General features: G+C 40.4%; 1 protein-coding gene across 3 annotated transcripts in view; it reads left to right on the forward strand.

Moving 5' to 3' along the window:
* The first annotated feature begins 2,992 nt into the window (after nucleotides 1-2,992).
* LOC114687756 (intelectin-1a-like) overlaps nucleotides 2,993-19,147 on the forward strand; it is an 87,678-nt gene continuing 71,523 nt past the window's right edge. Inside the window, exons 1-8 of one of the 3 annotated variants that reach the window (XM_037211244.1) lie at nucleotides 2,993-3,083; nucleotides 4,194-4,278; nucleotides 4,968-5,031; nucleotides 6,313-6,411; nucleotides 7,974-8,221; nucleotides 8,543-8,701; nucleotides 9,072-9,192; nucleotides 18,668-18,771. In XM_037211244.1, coding sequence (XP_037067139.1) covers nucleotides 4,968-5,031; nucleotides 6,313-6,411; nucleotides 7,974-8,221; nucleotides 8,543-8,701; nucleotides 9,072-9,192; nucleotides 18,668-18,771 — 795 coding nt within the window. In that variant the 5' untranslated portion in view covers nucleotides 2,993-3,083; nucleotides 4,194-4,278. Of the gene's footprint in view, nucleotides 3,084-4,193; nucleotides 4,279-4,674; nucleotides 4,776-4,967; nucleotides 5,032-6,312; nucleotides 6,412-7,973; nucleotides 8,222-8,542; nucleotides 8,702-9,071; nucleotides 9,193-18,667; nucleotides 18,772-19,147 lie in introns of those variants that run through there. The other 2 variants (XM_037211245.1, XM_037211242.1) reach the window with 2 other exon arrangements.

A 19,147-nucleotide genomic window follows, 5' to 3' on the forward strand; every position in this document is an offset into this window, starting at 1 on the left:
AAATGATCCCTGGGCCCCAGCTGTTCCCAAGGAACACCCGCCCAACTCAGCCCCAGTTGCTGGCCAGTTGGCAGGGCTCCTGCAGGAAGGATCCCCTTCCCCAAGACCCCCCAGCAGACCCTACAATCTACATGCCCTGCCCCCACACTCATCTGCCCAAGACCCCTGCCTCTTCCTGAGCCTTGTAATCCAACCCCCAGCTCTCATCAGGTCCAGAGAGAGAGCTCTCATTGGACAAAGAGCTGTCATTGGACCAAGAGTAACCTCAGGAGACAGAGAATCTGCCAGCCCTCATTAGACCAAGAGTGGCTTTCTGAGAAGTAGAATCAGCCCCCTCTTATTGGACCAAGAGAGGCTTCCTGAAACAGAATCTGTCAACTCTGACTGGACCAAGAGCCCTGATAAGACCAAGAATGAATCCATGAGTCACAGAATCAACTAGCTTGGGTTGACCCAAGAGCAGCTCACTGAGACACAGAGCTGCCTGCTCCAATTAGACCAAGAGCTAAGATTAGACCCAGAAGGGCCCTCAGAGACAAAGACACAATAAACACAGAGTAGACTAACAGCAACTCGCTCAGACACAGGCACCTCTTATACCTATTAGACAAAGAGATGGGCAGACATCAAGGCAAAAGTACACACAACAACATAAAGACAAATACAGCTTCACCAGAATCTAGCCCTCCTCCAACAGCAAGACCTGAACATCACAAGGTAGAAGAAGCAGAAGAAAGCAACCTTAAGAAGAGCATCATGAAGAAGTTAGAGGTCTTTCAAGAAAAAAATGAAAAATGAAATTGAGGAAAAAGTTGAACAAAAAAGTGGAGGAAATCAATAAAGAAACTGAGAAAAAAGTCAAACAAAAAAATGGGAAGAAATCTATAAAGAAATAGAGGAAAAGACAAATAAAAAATTGGAAGAAAGCAATAAATCCCTTAAACCATGAAAGAGCAATAAAACAGATGAGGGAAACAGTTCAAGACATGAAAAGGAAAATAGAAACAATGAAGAAGACACAAACAGATGGAATGCTGGAAATATAAAATCTGAGTAAATGAACAGGAAACATAGATGCAAGCATAACCAACAGAATACAAGAGATGGAAGAAAGGATCTCTGGTGTAGAGGATACATAGAGGAAATGGATTCATTAGTCAAAGAAAATGCCAATGCCAGAAAAGTCATAACACAAAATGGCCAAGAAATCTGGGACACCATGAAAAGACAAGCTGTGCTAAACAATAAGCCAATAACACACTGGCACTTGTGCACACTAAATTTCATATTCTTCAGACGTGACTGAAAGGTGAATAGGAACCAGATTTTCATAAGGAGACCTTCCCTTTCATTATCTCCATCACTCTCCATCACAATCAGGGGACCTCCTTGTCAGCAAAGCTTCTCATCATACCAGGAGAATGGACACTCTGATGACCAAGGAATGAAATATCAAAAGGGGCCACCTGTGAGGGGCTCAGGACCCTTTTCTGAGACTGTTACTTTGAGGAAGTCTGGCTTCCAAGAGAATCTGTTATTCTTGGCAATCCCCACCTCATTCTGCCTTTTGCCATAAACTAGAAAAATAAATAAATAAACAGAAGGGTCTAATGATTCCAGGTTAAGGGAGTATCAGGTAGCTTCAGAAGAACTGAGTGCACCTCCCCTCCCAATCAGTCTGCACAATGACCTCTAACCAGAGAAAGTGTCTGTGATAGGGAGGCAAAGAGCCTGGGTGAGGTCTACCAGATGTCCAAAACTCTTCTTGTAATCCTTCCTCACAATAAGTATCTGTACAAACCCTGGAAAGGACACATTTCACTCTGAAAGCTAAACCCTGGGTAGAGAATGACAATACTTGGATATTTTTATCTAGACAGAATTTCTGATCCCTGAGACCAAGCCAGCTACAAAGAAAGGTCACACTCTCACACACACATGGGACTTTGGGCCTAGAGACCTGGTCTGCCCAGTCCAGAGATCAGGGTCTTACCTGTTCCTAATCAGTACCGTATGGCTTATGACTCCTGTGGTCACTGGTGAAACAGGGTGGGTGGCTTAGTGAGGCAAATATATATATGTTTTTGGTTTGTACTGTTTATGTTTTTTAGCAATTATTTTTATCTTTTTATTAAGAGAATCTTTTCATTCGTTTTACAGACCAATCAAAGATCCCCCTCTTGCCTCCTCCCATCCCCCAGCCTCGCCTCCAACCCACCCCCTACTCCCTCCCACAAGAAGGCAAGGCTTCCATGTGGAAGCACATTCAGTAGAGGCAAGTCCAAGCCCTTCCCACTGCCTTAAGGCTGCCTGAGGTGTCCCAGTGCCAGGGACAATTGTAGAAGCCATGCCACATTGCCTGCCTGAGTTAAGTTTTTGTTGTCCAGTACTGAGCCACTTACCAGAAACTTGTGACAGGCCTGGACAAGTCCTGAGTTATTAGAAAATAATTTAGCATTTCCTTATCTTTCTGCTACACTGACCATTAGCAACAATGTTTTGTGGTTGGGTTGCTTGGTTGGGTTGCTTGGCAACTCAATAGTCCCCTGGTGTTTTCCCAAAGAAAGCTTCCTGGTCTGCTTACTATAAAACCTGCCTGAGGAAAATATAATTTTGCAGCTTGATCAGAATACTGTCTTGCTGTCAATTCTTTGTGTCTCTTGTTCCTTTCATTCACCATTTCCCCTTCTAGGAACTCCTCTGAACATCCCGCTGGCTGGAACATCCCATCATAGGTAGTGGGCTCCAAAAAGCCCACTCATGCACCAGAAATGGATTCTGATCCTACCACCACGGGGCCTCCCAAGCAGATCAAGGTACACAACTGTCTCACCATGCAAAGGGCCTAGTCTAGTCCATGTAGGCTCCACAGCCATTGTTCCAAATTTCATGAGTTCCCTCTAACTTGGTCTGGTCATTCCTGAATGTTTCCCCATCATGATCCTGATGCACTTGCTCATAGAATCCCTCTTCTCTCTCTTTGCCTAGACCCCTGGAGCTCTGTCTAGTGACTGGCTGTGGATCTCTGCATCTGTTTCTATCAGTCATTGATGATGATTACATAGTAACTTTGTAACTTTTAGGTATGAAAAAAATCCTCTTTGTAATGAACTTACTATGGGGAATATTAAAAAGGATGTTTAAAAACACAAAGAGAAGATAGAAAGATGATAGATAGTCCCTGAAGGAGTGTGTGTGTGTGTGTGTGTGTGTGTGTGTGTGTGTGTGTGTGTGTGTGTTTTCCTCTTTTTTGATGATCCCAGAGACTTAAGTTTTGACACACTGGCTACCCCAGAGAATTAAGTTTTACTCCCTCAGATAGAAAAGTCAATTGAGTAATTAGTCAGAAACTCCAGGGCTCCTTCAATTACTGAGCTGCAGAAGGCTGGTCCTTGCAGCAACAATCTAGGATCATTAAAATAAAGTAGTACAGACAGGGTTTTATGTAGCCCAAAGTGGCTTCCAACTCACTGTGTAGACAAAGATGGCCTTGAATATTCACTTAAAGTGTATAGATTATCTTTGTGTGAACAGTTTTATTTTTTTATTTTGTTTTTTGAGACAGGGATCTTATGTACAAGATATTGTATCCCAACCTAGCTATGTAGTTAGATATAAGCTTAAACTTCTGATCCTACTTCCACTTCCCAAGCCCGGGAATTTCAGGCATGTCCCACCATACCTAGTTTACTTGATGCTAGGGATTGAACCTATAGCTCATGTATACAAGGCAAACAATCTACCAGCTGAGCTACATGCCTCTGGTTTGTTCTATTCTAAAAAACTATCCAAATTACATGGTGTAAATCAGTCCTTTGAACATAAAAAGATATAAAATATAAACTTACCCAAAAGCTCACTCCCAAAGCATTGTAGTATTATCAGTATTGTAATAAAGTTTGTACTGAAGATGTTTCATCGCTGAGGAAAAGCCAACTCATTCCATTATAGACCAAAGTGGTGTCTAAGAACTGGAAAAAGACCAATGGTGGGGAAAGAGGAAGTTCAAAGTATCTTCAGAGGGGATTTCTGGTGATTTAATCCCAAATGCAGTCTTCTGTAAAATTTCACTATGACAAAATCAAAGACAAAATAGTGAGGGTTGTATGGAATTCAATTAATGCAGTCTAAAGGTTTATATTTATTCTTAAATGATCATTTACTATTAGTCGTGAAACTTTTCTTTTCTATAGTGAAGTTTGATGGTGTGTACCTATAATCCCAGCACTTGGGGAGTGGGATGAAGACAATCAGTTCAAGATCATCTTCACCTAAACAGTGAGTTTGAGGCCAGGCTGGACTGAAATGTACTCTTTAATACATTGTACCCTAGCCCCTGAAAAAAAAAAGGTGTCTTCTCCTATGACATGAGGATAACTATAAGTATTTGCGGTTTTTAAGTTCTATCTTACAAGAAAGACAAAAAAATCCAATTAGATGTCAAATGTTGCAAGTCTCATCTATTTCCTTTTTGGAAAATAGGTCGATGAAATTCTCAAACCTGGAGATAGTGCTAGGATATGACCTTTAATATTTGACTTTTAGAGACTTTGAATCCCATAAGTCAACACTGTACAAAGAACTTTCCCGCAGTAAATAAAAGTTGCCCCTCCGGTGGCATCCTGCCAGGAAAGGGGGAGCCTGGCAAAGCCTGGGCTATTCTCACCAGGCTCTTCCCATAAAAGGATAAGAGCTTCACCATGACCACACTAGAAACTCTACAGAGAGAGGGGGGCATATCTCCACTCAGCTGGCAACTCTGAGTTTCTGGCCAGGTATGGAGGGGGAAGGTAGTTGCTGTCAATGGGATAAGGAGGGTGGACTCCAGCTCAGATCTGCTTTAGTCACAGAGATGTGAATTTAACAGAAAGGAATGAGCCTTTAATTGGACTAGATAGGAGCTCAGACAGTGATAAGGGGAAAAGGTGGTCTGGACTGAGACTGACCTTCATCTTGCTTTTCTCTAGATGACCATGAGCCAACTCAGATTCCTGCTGTTTATCATCCTGGCCACCAGAAGTTGCAGTGCTGGTGAGTCTTGCTGCAGGAACCCAGATTCCTCAAATCACCTCTAGCTTTAAAGACAGTCAACACTAGACTGGGTTGCTTCCAACACCTGGGTCTCTGAGGGCTAGAGATCATGATTTTGTTGTTGTTTATGGGGTTTTTTTGTTTTTTTTTAAACAGAGTTTTTCTGTGTAGCACTGGCTGTCCTAGAACTCACTGTGTAAACTAGGCTGGCCTCAAACCCAGAGATCTTCCTGTCTCGGCTTCGTGGGTGCTGGGATAAAGACGTGGGTTACTATATCTTGACTGATCATGCAATTTTTTAAAAAATGAAATGTAATACAATTGTATTGTATTATTTTCTCATTCTGTTTCCTTCTTCTAACCTTTCCCAATTATCCCCCATTCCCACATTCTAAAAAATAAAGTTCTCTTTTTGATTAATTGTGGATATATATATTTCCTGGATATGTAAATACAACCTAGTCCATTCCCCATAAAGGTGATGCCTGTGAGATGCAGGCTGGGTGCTGAGTGCCTCTTGAAGGAACAGGCCAGTGGCAATGAGATTGTTGAGGTATGTCCTGGTCCAGATTCTGTACTTGTGTGTAGTTCTAGGTGAACTTCCACAAGAACTGTGTCCTAACCTTGTCATTCCTTAAGCTGAGGACCTTTGCTTTAGGGTTTCAATAACAAGTGAGTAGTCTGGTTTGTGCCTAGAGAATGTTTTCTTGAATTCTGCACTCTATGAGAACTCAGGGTTATTTTAAATTGTACAATTACTCTTCATTTCTGTTTTAAGAAAAAAGGCAAGTTGATAAATGTCATATACTTGATCTCCACATGATAGTCTTTGTAAGCTCAACATTAGGCAATAAGGAACTGAGGCTACAGTAAATACAACCCAAAAAATACTTGAACCTGAGTAGCTCTGACCCCGGAGATCTTATTTGTTTCCACCCTTCTAGGTTCTCAGAGGACTTTGCAGAGTGAGGCTAGTTTGCAAGGCTTCTTATTCCAGGGTCTCTTGGTCAAGCCTCTGCACTGTCGACCTCAAAACCCATGCTTCAGGCACATTAGCCTCCCTGCATTTCCTCTACTGCAAAGCTGGACTTCACTTTATTCTCCTTTTTCAGGACTTCAGACACAAAGTTCTCCACACCTTCAAATCTCTTGTCTTTCTTCCTAGTTACAAATCTTGTTGATTCTCAGAGTGAGGCTTTGAGAAGTCATGGAATGAGTTTAGGGTGAATAACAAGGGGAAGCTGGGTGTCACATGAGAGTGAAACTCTACATCTTCTCTAGTTGAAGAGAAACTGGATACCAACAGATGGGCCAATCCTGTGTCTGCCTCTCTGTTCAGAAGCTGCAAGGAAATCAAGCAGAAGATGACTGGGGCACAAGGTGAGCAACAAGGCATTTAAAGAGCACACTGTAATCCTAACACTTGGGGGCCCAAAGCAGAGGACTGAATTTTCCAAACCAGCCTGGGGAGATCCTATCTCAAAAGTAGAAACAAATAACCCAGTTAGGAAATCAGAATTTTGTCCTCTGGAACAGCTTTTCTGTTTTGATATAGAAAGTGTAGTAAAATGTACATAGTGGATTAAAATTGCCTGTAGATGTAACTAACCGTCTTATTAAATAAGAAACACAGAAACAATGTAAAGGAGAAAGCCGAGAGGTCAGAGCTCAGAGCTAAAATCTCACCCTTCCTCCTGCTGTCCCAGCTTCGAGAAAAGAGACCTACTTCCTGTCTGTTCTTTTTTTTATAGTATGTTGTTCTGCCTTCTCATTGGTTGTAAACCCAAACACATGACTGCCTCATCACTGTCTGAATGTACAGCCCCCTAGGTCTTAAAGGCATATGTCTCCAATGCTGGCTATATCCCTGAACACACAGAGATCTTATGGGATTAAAGGCGTGTGCCACCACCGCCACACTCTTGCTATGGCTCTAATAGCTCTGACCTCCGGACAACTTTATTTATTAACATACAATCAAAATCACATCTCAGTACAATTAGATTACCACCACAATTGCCACTTAACTAATTTTAAGAGTTTTCAAAGTGAAGAACAATTTCCACAATGATATTGATCATCACTATCCATGTCCACAAGTTTTCATTCCTTAAATAGCAATTCTGTAGCAACCAAGTAGTAAATTCCTGTGTTCCCTGTGAACTGTTCTGTTTCCTACTTCTCTAATCTGTCAATTCTTGATAACTCATATGAGTAATCTGCCTTATTTCATTAGCATTCTCCAAGGCTATTATTATTATTATTGCATAGATGTGAATGTCTGTATTTGGTGGTATATATATGCAAGTGCAGGCATACAAGTACATGCAGAGTTCAGAAGAGGACATCTAGTCCTCTGGAGCTGGAGTGACAGGTACTTGTACACTGGTAAATGTGAGTGCTGAGACCTTAACTCAAGTCCTCTGCTAGAGCAGTACTTGCTCTTAACCATGAAGCCATTTCTCCAGCCCACTTCATCCTTTTGATCTATTGGATGTATAGGAATGTACACAATATATAGTCTGCATATTAGACAGCACAGTATATTGCTTATTCATTTTACTGTAGAGAAGTACTTGACCTGTTTCTGCCTTTCAGGTCTTGTGTCCAGCTCTTGTAACAAACATGAATGTACATAGCTGAGGCCCTGTTCCCAGTTCTGTGGTTATTTACCAAGTGAAGTTGTTAAGTCCTTTGATAATACTATGTTTAACTTTAGGAGAAACATCACTGTCAGTTTGGGTAATTCTGTGTTCAGCCTCAGTCAAAGAAGATTGACTTTCTGAAATCAGGAAGATCCAAATATCCCCAGGGACACCTGTAATAGGACACTCAGGATATGAGGCATTAGCCATGGTTGTACTTCCTGGACTCATTCTGCCTCTGGATCAGAGATGGATAAAGAGCCTGCACACAGGACTGTGGACTGGTTTTCTCTACAGATGGCCTCTATTTTCTCCGCACGGAGAATGGTGTCATCTACCAGACCTTCTGTGACATGACCACTGCAGGTGGTGGCTGGACCCTGGTGGCCAGTGTGCATGAGAACAACATGCTTGGGAAGTGCACAGTGGGCGATCGCTGGTCCAGTCAGCAAGGCAACAGAATCGACTACCCAGAGGGGGATGGCAACTGGGCCAACTACAACACCTTTGGGTCTGTAGAGGGGGCCACAAGTGATGACTACAAGGTTGGTACACTCTGTGGCCACTTGGGAAAGGGTGAGGATGTGAGTGTAGTTCAGGCATGCCAGGGAGAGGGTTGGAAGGTTGCCCTTCAACATAGGGCTGAAGAAGTGAAAAATTATCTTGAATCTCAACATCTACCCAAGTGGACTTTTTGGTAAGTGTATGGTGGGACCATTGTCCTTGGAATTGTGGGTAACTGACCATGGCTTGCCATCTGTCCACCTGGAAACCAGAGAAACCAGCTGTGCTGAGGCCTCTACATGTGGTCTTTTGCTAAGTGAAATCTACTGATCTGGCTAGGCTCAGTGTTGGTTGCTTTCCAGAACCCTGGCTACTTCGACATCCAGGCTGAGAACCTGGGTATCTGGCATGTGCCCAACAAGACTCCCCTGCAAAATTGGAGGAACAGCTCCCTGCTGAGGTACCGTACCTACTGTGGCTTTCTACAGCATGTGGACAATAATCTATTTGGACTGTTCCAGGTAATCAAGACTGCTGTTTGAGGCTGATTTTGATGTGTGTGGAGAGAGAGGCAGATGTTTGAGGTTCAGCAGGTTGTATTGTATGCTTCTCTTATTTTAAAGTGTAATGAGCCAAGGAAGGCAAATGTAGGGGTATGTGGAAAATAGAGGAGAGGGGAGAAGTAGAGAGGGGGAGAGAAAAGAGGAGAAAAGGGGGCAAGTGTCTAGGGTTTCAGAGAGACAGAGACATAGGAAAGGATTCTCTCTTTTCTGACTCGTTTGGAAACAATCTCAGTTACTGGACACATGCTGTGCTTCTCCACGCAGGGCAGTGTTCCTGTGAGTGCCAATGCCGCCATCCTTACCCAGGGACTTCTTTTGTTCCTTGTAGAAGTACCCAGTGAAATATGGAGCAGGGAAGTGTTGGACTGACAATGGCCCAGCTTTCCCTGTGATCTATGACTATGGTGATGCTCAGAAGACAGCCTCTTATTACTCCCCCAGTGGCCAGAGTGAGTCTTTAATGCTTCTATGAACCCTCTGCAGGACACTTGATAAACTCAATTATGATAACTGTCATTTACCAAGCACTACAACCTGTTTCTCTTCTATTGACTGCTTGTGTTTTCTTTCACTTCATTCACTTGATTGCCCTTGGGCTCTAAACTATTACTAGCCCCTTTTACAGATTAGGAAAGTAGAGCACTGAAGGTCCAGGAACTTGTCTGAGAGCACAGATCATAAGCAGGAGAGTCAGCATTTGTACTGGGATACAAGGATCCAGAATCTACTCTTAGCAACACCATTATCAGTTAGAGGTTTCTTAGAACAGACCAGGTCCATGTTCATAGGGCTGAACAACAGGAAAAATATGGAGTTTTATTTCTGTATTGAGGAGTGACTGCCATGTTGTTTAATATAAATATAAATGTGGCACATACTCTTTATAAATCCTATGCTTGTCCTCCATAATTCAAAGCTCTTCTTACTTATTCTTGGGATGCAAGGCTTTAAAGAAAAGTTAGCAAAATAAATGCAAGCAGGACCAGAATGTATAGATGTAACTAACCATCTTATTAAATAAGAAACACAGAAACAATGTAAAGGAGAAAGCCGAGAGGTCAGAGCTCAGAGCTAAAATCTCACCCTTCCTCCTGCTGTCCCAGCTTCGAGAAAAGAGACCTACTTCCTGTCGGTTCATTTTTTTTATAGTATGTTGTTCTGCCTTCTCATTGGTTGTAAACCCAAACACATGACTGCCTCGTCACTGTCTGAATGTACAGCCCCCTAGGTCTTAAAGGCATATGTCTCCAATGCTGGCTATATCCCTGAACACACAGAGATCTTATGGGATTAAAGGCGTGTGCCACCACCGCCACACTCTTGCTATGGCTCTAATAGCTCTGACCCTAAACACACAGATATCTATGGGATTAAAGGCGTGTGCCACCACCGCCACACTCTTGCTATGGCTCTAATAGCTCTGACCCCCAGACAACTTTATTTATTAACATACAATCAAAATAATAATTCAGTACAATTAGATTACCACCACATTTCCCCTTTTCTATTTTAATAAAAAGAAAAAAAGCAAAAGGTTATAACTAACAAAAGAAAAACTATATACAAAAGTACAATAACTATATACAATATATACAAGTAATAAATACCTAAACAGGTATTTGACAAATCAGAGAAAACAATTCCATTATCTATCCTATTTTGGTAAATCCAAGATGTATCTAATGCACTTTCTATCCTAATTAATTTTCAACTATAACTAACTAATCTTCAACCATAACTAACTAATCTTCAACTCCCTCAGAGACCCAAGAAGGGAATAATATTAGCTAACAAAAATAAAAACAGGAAGTGCATGCAAGCAACTTCCAAAAAATTTTGTGAGTTGACAGAAACAGCCAGCTGCCTGGGCAGTCACCTGAGGTTTCTCCGCAGTGTTGGGGCATCATCTTCAGCCTATAGGCTTAGTGTATCTGACAGACTCATTTGTGAAGTAGGATGTACACAAGGTCAACAGTTCAACCTCACATTGGGTGAGAGCAGTCCACGTACCAGAAACACCTGAATTCCACTAGTGTCCTGTCATGATTCAGGATTTTAAATTCTGGAAATTGTTGACAGTTTTTAAATTCAGCTGTCCATTCTTCTTGGCTGTGTATATATGGCTTCATCTCAGCATCCCCTTCTTCTCCACATCCCTCTATTAAATGCCAGTCTACTTTTGAGAGGCATGAGCTTTCAGCTGCTGTTCCATTGTACAACAGAATCCATCGGCCCTCTGCCTGTTAAGCTGCCTTCGAAGAAAAGGGCACTGTACCTTTTCCGGATGCGAAGGCCACTTCAGGGATGGGGCCATATTGTCCTGGCCTCAGAAGATGCCTTTTGATAAAGCCATAACCACACTTGTTTTGGCAAGAATCAGTAGTCCCTTGTTTCGTGATCTGTCTGTCCATTTTGTCCTGTTGATTCGAGGATACTTTGTTGTCCAGTGGCTAACTTTTGCCACAATGAAAGTTGACTCCATATGCAGTTTCTTCAATGCCCATATTTTCTCTAAAGTAGATTGGTACTGCCAGGAGCCGACATGTCTCAAAAAAGAAAAATTTTCTAAGTTATTAAAACATTTTAAATGCCATATTCTGTAGATCTCTGAAGGGTTTGAAGATGACCTGTCTAAAACATCTCTGCTCAATTTTTAAAACATATCTAATCTGACTATAAGTTCTATGATAATGTCTAACTACTAACTTTCATTTCTTTATATCCTAATAGTTGGTAATAATAACATTCAAGGATCAGAAATTTGCATTACATTGTTAAATGGATGGAATAAATACAATTAGAAATATACATATAGCATTTTCTAACAATATCAGTTTCAAATTTGTATACAATATAAAACAATTCAATCCAATGTAAAGTATTTAAAACTAGTAATTGTCTTTTTCTTTTCTTTCTTTTTTTTTTTTTTCTTTTTTTTTAAACAAGAACCTTAAATCTAATCTCCTTTGCTTAGCCTTTTTCCTAACCCTTGACAATAACTTGTAACCAACCCCCCTAAATACTGAAAATTATCCCAGACCCAAAACCCATTAAAAAGACCAAAAAACCACCCGCCCCACACCACCTCTTTGGGAATGTGGGCGTCGTATTCTTAAAATTGCTTCCTGCTGGGTATGGGCGAAGTTTTCTTTATCCTGAAAGAAAGATTTTAGGTTAATTGTCAAATTCTAGGAGAGGTAACTATATCCTTCATTATCCAGTCTGTGTATAATGCCAAAGTTCAGGGTTTATCTCAAGTCCTTATTCAAGTAGTCTTTGAGACTGGATCATCTCAGCTAGTCATCTCAAATTTGCTCTGAGCACCTTGTAGTTCAAAGCTGATCTATGGATGATGTTTGTCAGCTTAATGATATTATTATTGTCCACGTGGAATTGTTGTTGTTGTGGGGCCCCATCTTCTTTCTGGAGACTTCAGTTGATGTTAGGCCTGGCCATGATTTCCTGCAGAAAACTGATAAGAGACTCGAACACAAAAACATATATATGCAGCTAGCCTTTTTTCTAGAATTAGTTAGTACTCTATATGACCATTCATATCTTAACAAAGTTTAAAATGTATATATATATTATTAATATATATATATTAATCTTGTAAATTTTGATATAAAATTTATACTTTGAGAAAAGTTTAAAGAATCAGAATAGAATCAAAGAGTTGAGATTAGTAATAGAATAGTCCCTTAATTAATTTTGCTTTTGTCCTGTACCATAGCAGAAGATGGCTCTTATTCTGGCATGATACAGGGAGTTTGCATTTTCCTTTTAACAACATGCTTGAGTTTAAAGAAGGAGAGAGCCATTCTCCAACTCCAAAGTCAGCTTTAAATTTTAATTGAACTGGGACTATTAGAAAACCAATAGTGTTAAATCTTTAGAGAAAAGCAGAAACAAACATTTAGGAAGACATAAAAATTTTTTAGATAATATATACCCATACACCGTTTCACTCTGTTTCTTGGGATAGATGATTTGTCACTTTTCTTCAGTTGTCTCATTTGTCCAGTGTTCTTCAGATTCCTTAACCTTCATTCTCCTAAAAGACAAAAACAAAAACCTTTCCCCAAGACTAATTTTGGGGATGTTTCCTTTTGACAAGTTATTATCTGATTAAATGAAAAGGCATGTGTTATTGATACAAGTTAGTTTAAATTGGATGTTCATGCTGGTTGATGAACTATCACCTCCTCAATTAAGAGGTCTCTCTTGTTCAAATCGAACCTTTATCAATTTTGATGGTACCCACAGCTTATCTTCTCCTGTAGAAACAAAAGCAAAACCTCGTCCCCAATGTAATACATACCCTGGTTTCCATTCTGAGGTCAGCACATCCTTAAAGTATATAGGCTGATTTAATTCTGTAGTTTTTTCTATTATCCAATGTCTCTCTGCAGCTGTTGTTCCTTTCTCATTGGCATTCAGAAAATTCAAAGTTAGAAGAGCATTATGCAGTCTATTTCTGGGGGTTTTTGTTACCCATTTCTGTTTATTTAGCATATCCTTTAGAGTTCTGTTTGATCTTTCTATAACTGCTTGACCTGTAGGATTATGTGGTATGCCTGTAATATGCTTTATATTGTAATAAGCAAAAAACTGTTTCATTTTAACAGAGACATATGATGGAGCATTGTCAGTTTTGATTTGTGCAGGTATACCCATGATGGCCATAACTTCTAGCAAATGAGTGATTACAGAATCAGCTTTTTCAGAACTCAAAGCAGTTGCCCATTGAAATCCTGAATAAGTATCGATAGTGTGGTGTACATATTTCAATTTTCCAAATTCTGCAAAGTGAAACACGTCCATCTGCCAGATTTCATTTCTCTGAGTACCCTTTGGGTTACATCCTGCTGGTAATGGCGTTTGATTGTAGAAGGAACAAGTAGGACATTTCTTTACTATTTCTTTGGCTTGTTGCCAGGTTATGGAAAAATCCTTTTTTAAACCTTTACTATTGACGTGATGTTTTTTATGAAATTCTGAGGCCTCCAGCACATTTCCTATCAATAATTTATCAATCTCATCATTGCCTTGTGCTAGAGGGCCTGGCAGACCAGTATGGGATCGAATGTGAGTTATATATAAAGGATGATTCCTTTTCCTGATTGTATCTTGTAATTGAATAAATAGTGAAGTTAATTCTGAAGCATCAGGGATAAATTCTGCAGTCTCAATATGTAACACCACTCTTTCAGCATACTGAGAGTCAGTTACTATGTTGAGAGGTTCTGAAAAATCCATTAATACCAACAGAATAGCATACAATTCTGATTTTTGAACTGAATTATACGGACTTTGAACCACTTTACTTAAATTTTCTGATTTGTAACCTGCCTTTCCTTCTTTGTTGGCATCTGTATAAAATGTACGAACTCCAGATATGGGTTTTTGCCGTACAATTCGAGGCAAGATCCAATCAGCTCTCTTTATAAGATCAATTCTATTGCTTTTGGGATATTTGCTGTTAATTTCTCCCAAAAAATTACTGCAAGCTCTTTGCCAAGGTTCACTTTCTGTCCATAATTTTTCAATGTCCTCCTTAGTTAATGGTACGACAATTTCTGCTGGGTCTATGCCTGCTAATTGACGAAGTCTCAGTTTTCCTTTGTAAATCAAGTCAGAGATTTTTTCCACATAAGTTTTTAATTTTTTATTTGGTTTATTTGGTAAAAATATCCATTCCAATATAATATCTTCCCTCTGCATTAATATTCCAGTAGGAGAACGCCTAGAAGGTAAAATAACCAAAATGCAATCCAGCTTTGGATCAATACGATCCACGTGTCCTTCATGCACTTTCTTTTCTACCAAGGCCAATTCTTTCTCAGCTTCAGGTGATAATTCTCTTGGACTATTTAAGTCCTTGTCACCTTCTAAGGTTTTGAACAAATTAGTCAGTTCATCATTTTTTACCCCAACAATAGTTCGTAGATGAGAAATATCTCCAAATAATCTTTGAAAGTCATTAAGAGTCTGTAGTCTATCTCTCCGAATTTGCACCTTTTGGGGTCTAATTTTTTGTAGCTCTATTTTATATCCTAAATAATTAATAGAATCTCCTCTTTGTATCTTTTCAGGAGCAATTTGTAATCCCCAGCAAGGCAAAATTTTCTTTACTTCTTCAAACATTATTTCTAAAGTATCTGCATTTGAGTCAGCTAGTAAAATATCGTCCATATAATGATAAATTATAGATTTAGGAAATTTTTTACGTATCACTTCCAATGGCTGTTGTACAAAATATTGGCACAGAGTTGGGCTATTCAACATTCCCTGTGGGAGGACCCTCCATTGAAATCTTTTAACCGGTTGAGAATTATTATAAGTAGGCACTGTAAAAGCAAATCTTTCTTTGTCTTTTTCTTGTAAGGGTATTGAAAAGAAACAGTCTTTTAAATCAATAACTATGAGAGGCCATCCTTTTGGTAACAGAGTAGGCAAAGGCATCCCAGATTGTAGAGAGCCCATTGGCTGAATTACTTTGTTAATTGCTCTAAGGTCTGTTACCATTCTCCATTTACCAGATTTCTTTTTAATAACAAATACAGGAGAATTCCAAGGGCTGGTTGATTCTTCAATATGCTGAGCATTTAACTGTTCTTCTACCAGCTCTTCTAAAGCCTGGAGTTTCTCTGTTGTTAAAGGCCATTGCTGGACCCATACAGGCTTGTCTGTTAACCATTTTAAAGGTAGAGCTGTTGGTGTCTTTGGAAGATCATCAGTTATTGTGCCCTGTTCTTGTATAATATGGATGGCTGGTGACCACTCATTAGAACAATATCTTCTAATATTTCTCTCAGTAACATGTGCTAGTTTATGATTTGTTTCTGAGATTGGAGGGATGTTAATCTGAGTATTCCATTGTTGCAACAAGTCTCGACCCCACAGGTTCATAGTTATGTTAGCCACATATGGTTTTAATTTTCCTCTCTGTCCTTCTGGACCTATACATTCGAGCCATCTTGCACTCTGTTTCACCTGAGATAATGTCCCAATTCCTAACAGTTGAACGTTTACCTCCTGAAGAGGCCAAGTTGGATGCCAAAATTCTGGTGCAATTATGGTAACGTCCGCACCTGTGTCTACCAGACCAGACAACAAAACACCATTTATTTTTATTGTTAATTTTGGTCTTTGTTCATTAATAGAAGTTTGCCAAAAAATTTTCTTTATGTTTTCTCCTGAATTTTCTATTCTCTCTGTTTCATCATCCTGACCAGCATGATTTATTCCAATAGGCATTTGGTTATTTAATCGCTCTCCAGAGCAGGCATTTCCTCTATGGCTGCAGGAAAGGTTTGAACTGGATTTGCACTGGGGGCCTGCGCGAGGCCCCTCTGGGAGTTTCCCGAAGACTGAGGCAAAGGATTACCCTGTCTGTCCTTTGTTGATCTACATTCGTTGGTCCAGTGTTTTCCCTTACCACACCTTCTGCATACTCCAGAAGGAAGGGGCATTCTGTTGCCATTGTTCCTTGAAGAAACATTGTTTCTGGGAATGACCTGTCTACAGTCCCTTTTCAAATGTCCTTGCTTTCCACATCCAAAACATCTAACACTCCTCAAACCTTTTGAAATTACTTCTCCTACCCATGTATCATCATGCTCATCAGCTTCAACATTAATTGTTTCTCTAATCCAATCTTCCATAGGTGCAGATCTTGCCCTTAATGGCCTGATTATTCTTTTGCATGCTGCATTCGCATTCTCAAAGGCCAAAGATTCAATTATTGCCTTACTAGCTTCTGAATCCGAGACCATTCTCTTTACTGCTGAAGCCAGTCTTTGTAAAAAATCTGTAAAAGACTCTTTTGGGCCTTGCTTCACCTTTGTAAATGACTCAGATTTTTTTCCTGGTTCCTCAACTCTGTCCCATGCATTCAAGGCTGCCGTTCGACATAAAATTAGGGTTTGGACATCATATAAACATTGTGTTTGTGCTGAAGCATATTGGCCTTCGCCATAAGCTGATCCTGGCAAACTTGTATTCCTTTATCCCTCCATTGTTTTTCTATGTTTTTAGCCTCCTCCTTAAACCAAGTCAGAAATTGAAGTCTCTGGCTGGGTTCCAGAACACCTTGTGCAAGGTCCCGCCAGTCCTGTGGTACTATCCTATTATATGTTGACCAAGAGTTTAACATTTGCTTTACATATGGGGAATGCATGCCATAAGATACTATTGCCTCCTTAAACCTTTTTAAATCCAACATTTCAATTGGAGCCCAATTATTTTGTGTAGCCATTTGATCAGGCATCTGCTGTACGGTTACAGGATAAATTAAGGGTGACTGTGTGAAAACAGGCTTTCTTTCTGCAACCTTATGATCCCGACTTGAAACAACTTCACTGTTAATTTCTTCTGTCTGAATTTTTACAGGTTTAACAAGTTCTTCTAAAGCTGTTATCCTGGCACTTAAATTGACTATCTTTTTAAATATTAAAATGTGGATTATTATAGTGATAAGGTGCATAATTCCACCAATACTAATATTATATAGTTGTTCCATTGCCAGACTGCCTAAAATTTCGAACAAAAACCAATTTTCTTCCAATGTACACATAAAACCCATTTGTTTTTTAATGTGGAAAAAATTCTCTTTTAGATAGTTTCCTTTAAAATATCTGATATGTTATGACTTACCAAATCTGCGTAGAACAGTAGAAATCCGAGGGGATTTTCAAAGCAGCCACCTAGTGTCCCAGGTGTAAATCCAAAGAGAAAGAGAGAGAGAGAGAGAGAGAGAGAGAGAGAGAGAGAGAGAGAGAGAGCAAGAAAGCGTAGCTGGCTAAAGTTTAAATGCAGCCACGTGTTCCCTCTTGTGCCGAGTCAAGGCTTGGGTCTGGCTTCCTTAAGCTCCGACCACGTGCGTTGGCTTTACAGGCAGGGCCCTGTTCGGCAGGGCAACTCTGAGTTGTTTGTAGCACCGGCTTTAAGCAAGCAGGATTTAAGCAAGCAGCTCACCGATAGTCCAGCCTGAGGTCAAGCAGAACTAGACCCAGGCTAAGAAGCCGCTGCTCGACTAAGAAGCCGATCGCGCCGGCCGCGGCCGCCGCCGCGGCCGCCTGCCGCCCTTGCGGGAAAGCGGACCTGCCGCCAAGCCAAGCAGTTTTTAATGGATTCTTGTCACGTTGGGCGCCAGATATTGATGTAACCAACCGTCTTATTAAATAAGAAACACAGAAACAATGTAAAAGAGAAAGCCGAGAGGTCAGAGCTCAGAGCTAAAATCTCACCCTTCCTCCTGCTGTCCCAGCTTCGCGAAAAGAGACCTACTTCCTGTCGGTTCGTTTTTTTATAGTATGTTGTTCTGCCTTCTCATTGGTTGTAAACCCAAACACATGACTGCCTCGTCACTGTCTGAATGTACAGCCCCCTAGGTCTTAAAGGCATATGTCTCCAATGCTGGCTATATCCCTGAACACACAGAGATCTTATGGGATTAAAGGCGTGTGCCACCACCGCCACACTCTTGCTATGGCTCTAATAGCTCTGACCCTGAACACACAGATATCTATGGGATTAAAGGCGTGTGCCACCACCGCCACACTCTTGCTATGGCTCTAATAGCTCTGACCCCAGACAACTTTATTTATTAACATACAATCAAAATAATAATTCAGTACAATTAGATTACCACCACACTAGCACTTGCTAACTGCTTGACAATGCCCTTGGAGTATTCAGTATAGGCCTTCCTGCTATAATAAATTTTTTCATTCGAGCTCTGGTAACAGGACCTTTTTTGAGGACTGCTCTCTTGAGGTCTGTGCAATAGGAGTAGGTAAGGCTTCCCCAATGGGTCTGATATTTTAGACTGTATATCCTGAACCTGCAACGATAAAACTCTGGGTTGACAGCTATTTCTAACATTTTTCTTGAATGCTGTTTTCTGTCTCTTATTTTCAGATGAATTCACTGCAGGATACATCCAATTCAGAGTGTTTAATAATGAAGGAGCATCCAATGCCTTGTGTGCTGGGATGAAGGTCACTGGATGTAACACTGAATTTGTGAGTCTGTGTAGTAACCAATGAAGCTCATGAATAAGACTCAGGTTGCCAATGTGTATCTGTGTATTTTCAGTATGAGAGAATGCCTTGTTAATGTATGTACATGTATGAAAGTGAGATCTTTCCCTATACCTTGCTTGGTCACAGGGATCAGAACTTCTGTCTAGATAAAGATATCCTGTCTTAAGACCATAGTCAACATTTCAAACTTCTAATTGTACTGTTGCTCCATGGTTATCTTTTAGGATAACACACTCAGTTACCTGGAATGAAGGTGACACGTATTCAGGACATCCTGGGCAAGCCTTTGGGGACTGAGATTGTTAGAGAGTCACTCTCCACCCAGGATTTAGCTTTTAGACTGAAACAGATCCTG

Source organism: Peromyscus leucopus, chromosome 15, assembly GCF_004664715.2.
Source record: "Peromyscus leucopus breed LL Stock chromosome 15, UCI_PerLeu_2.1, whole genome shotgun sequence".
NCBI classification, from domain to species: domain Eukaryota; kingdom Metazoa; phylum Chordata; class Mammalia; order Rodentia; family Cricetidae; genus Peromyscus; species Peromyscus leucopus.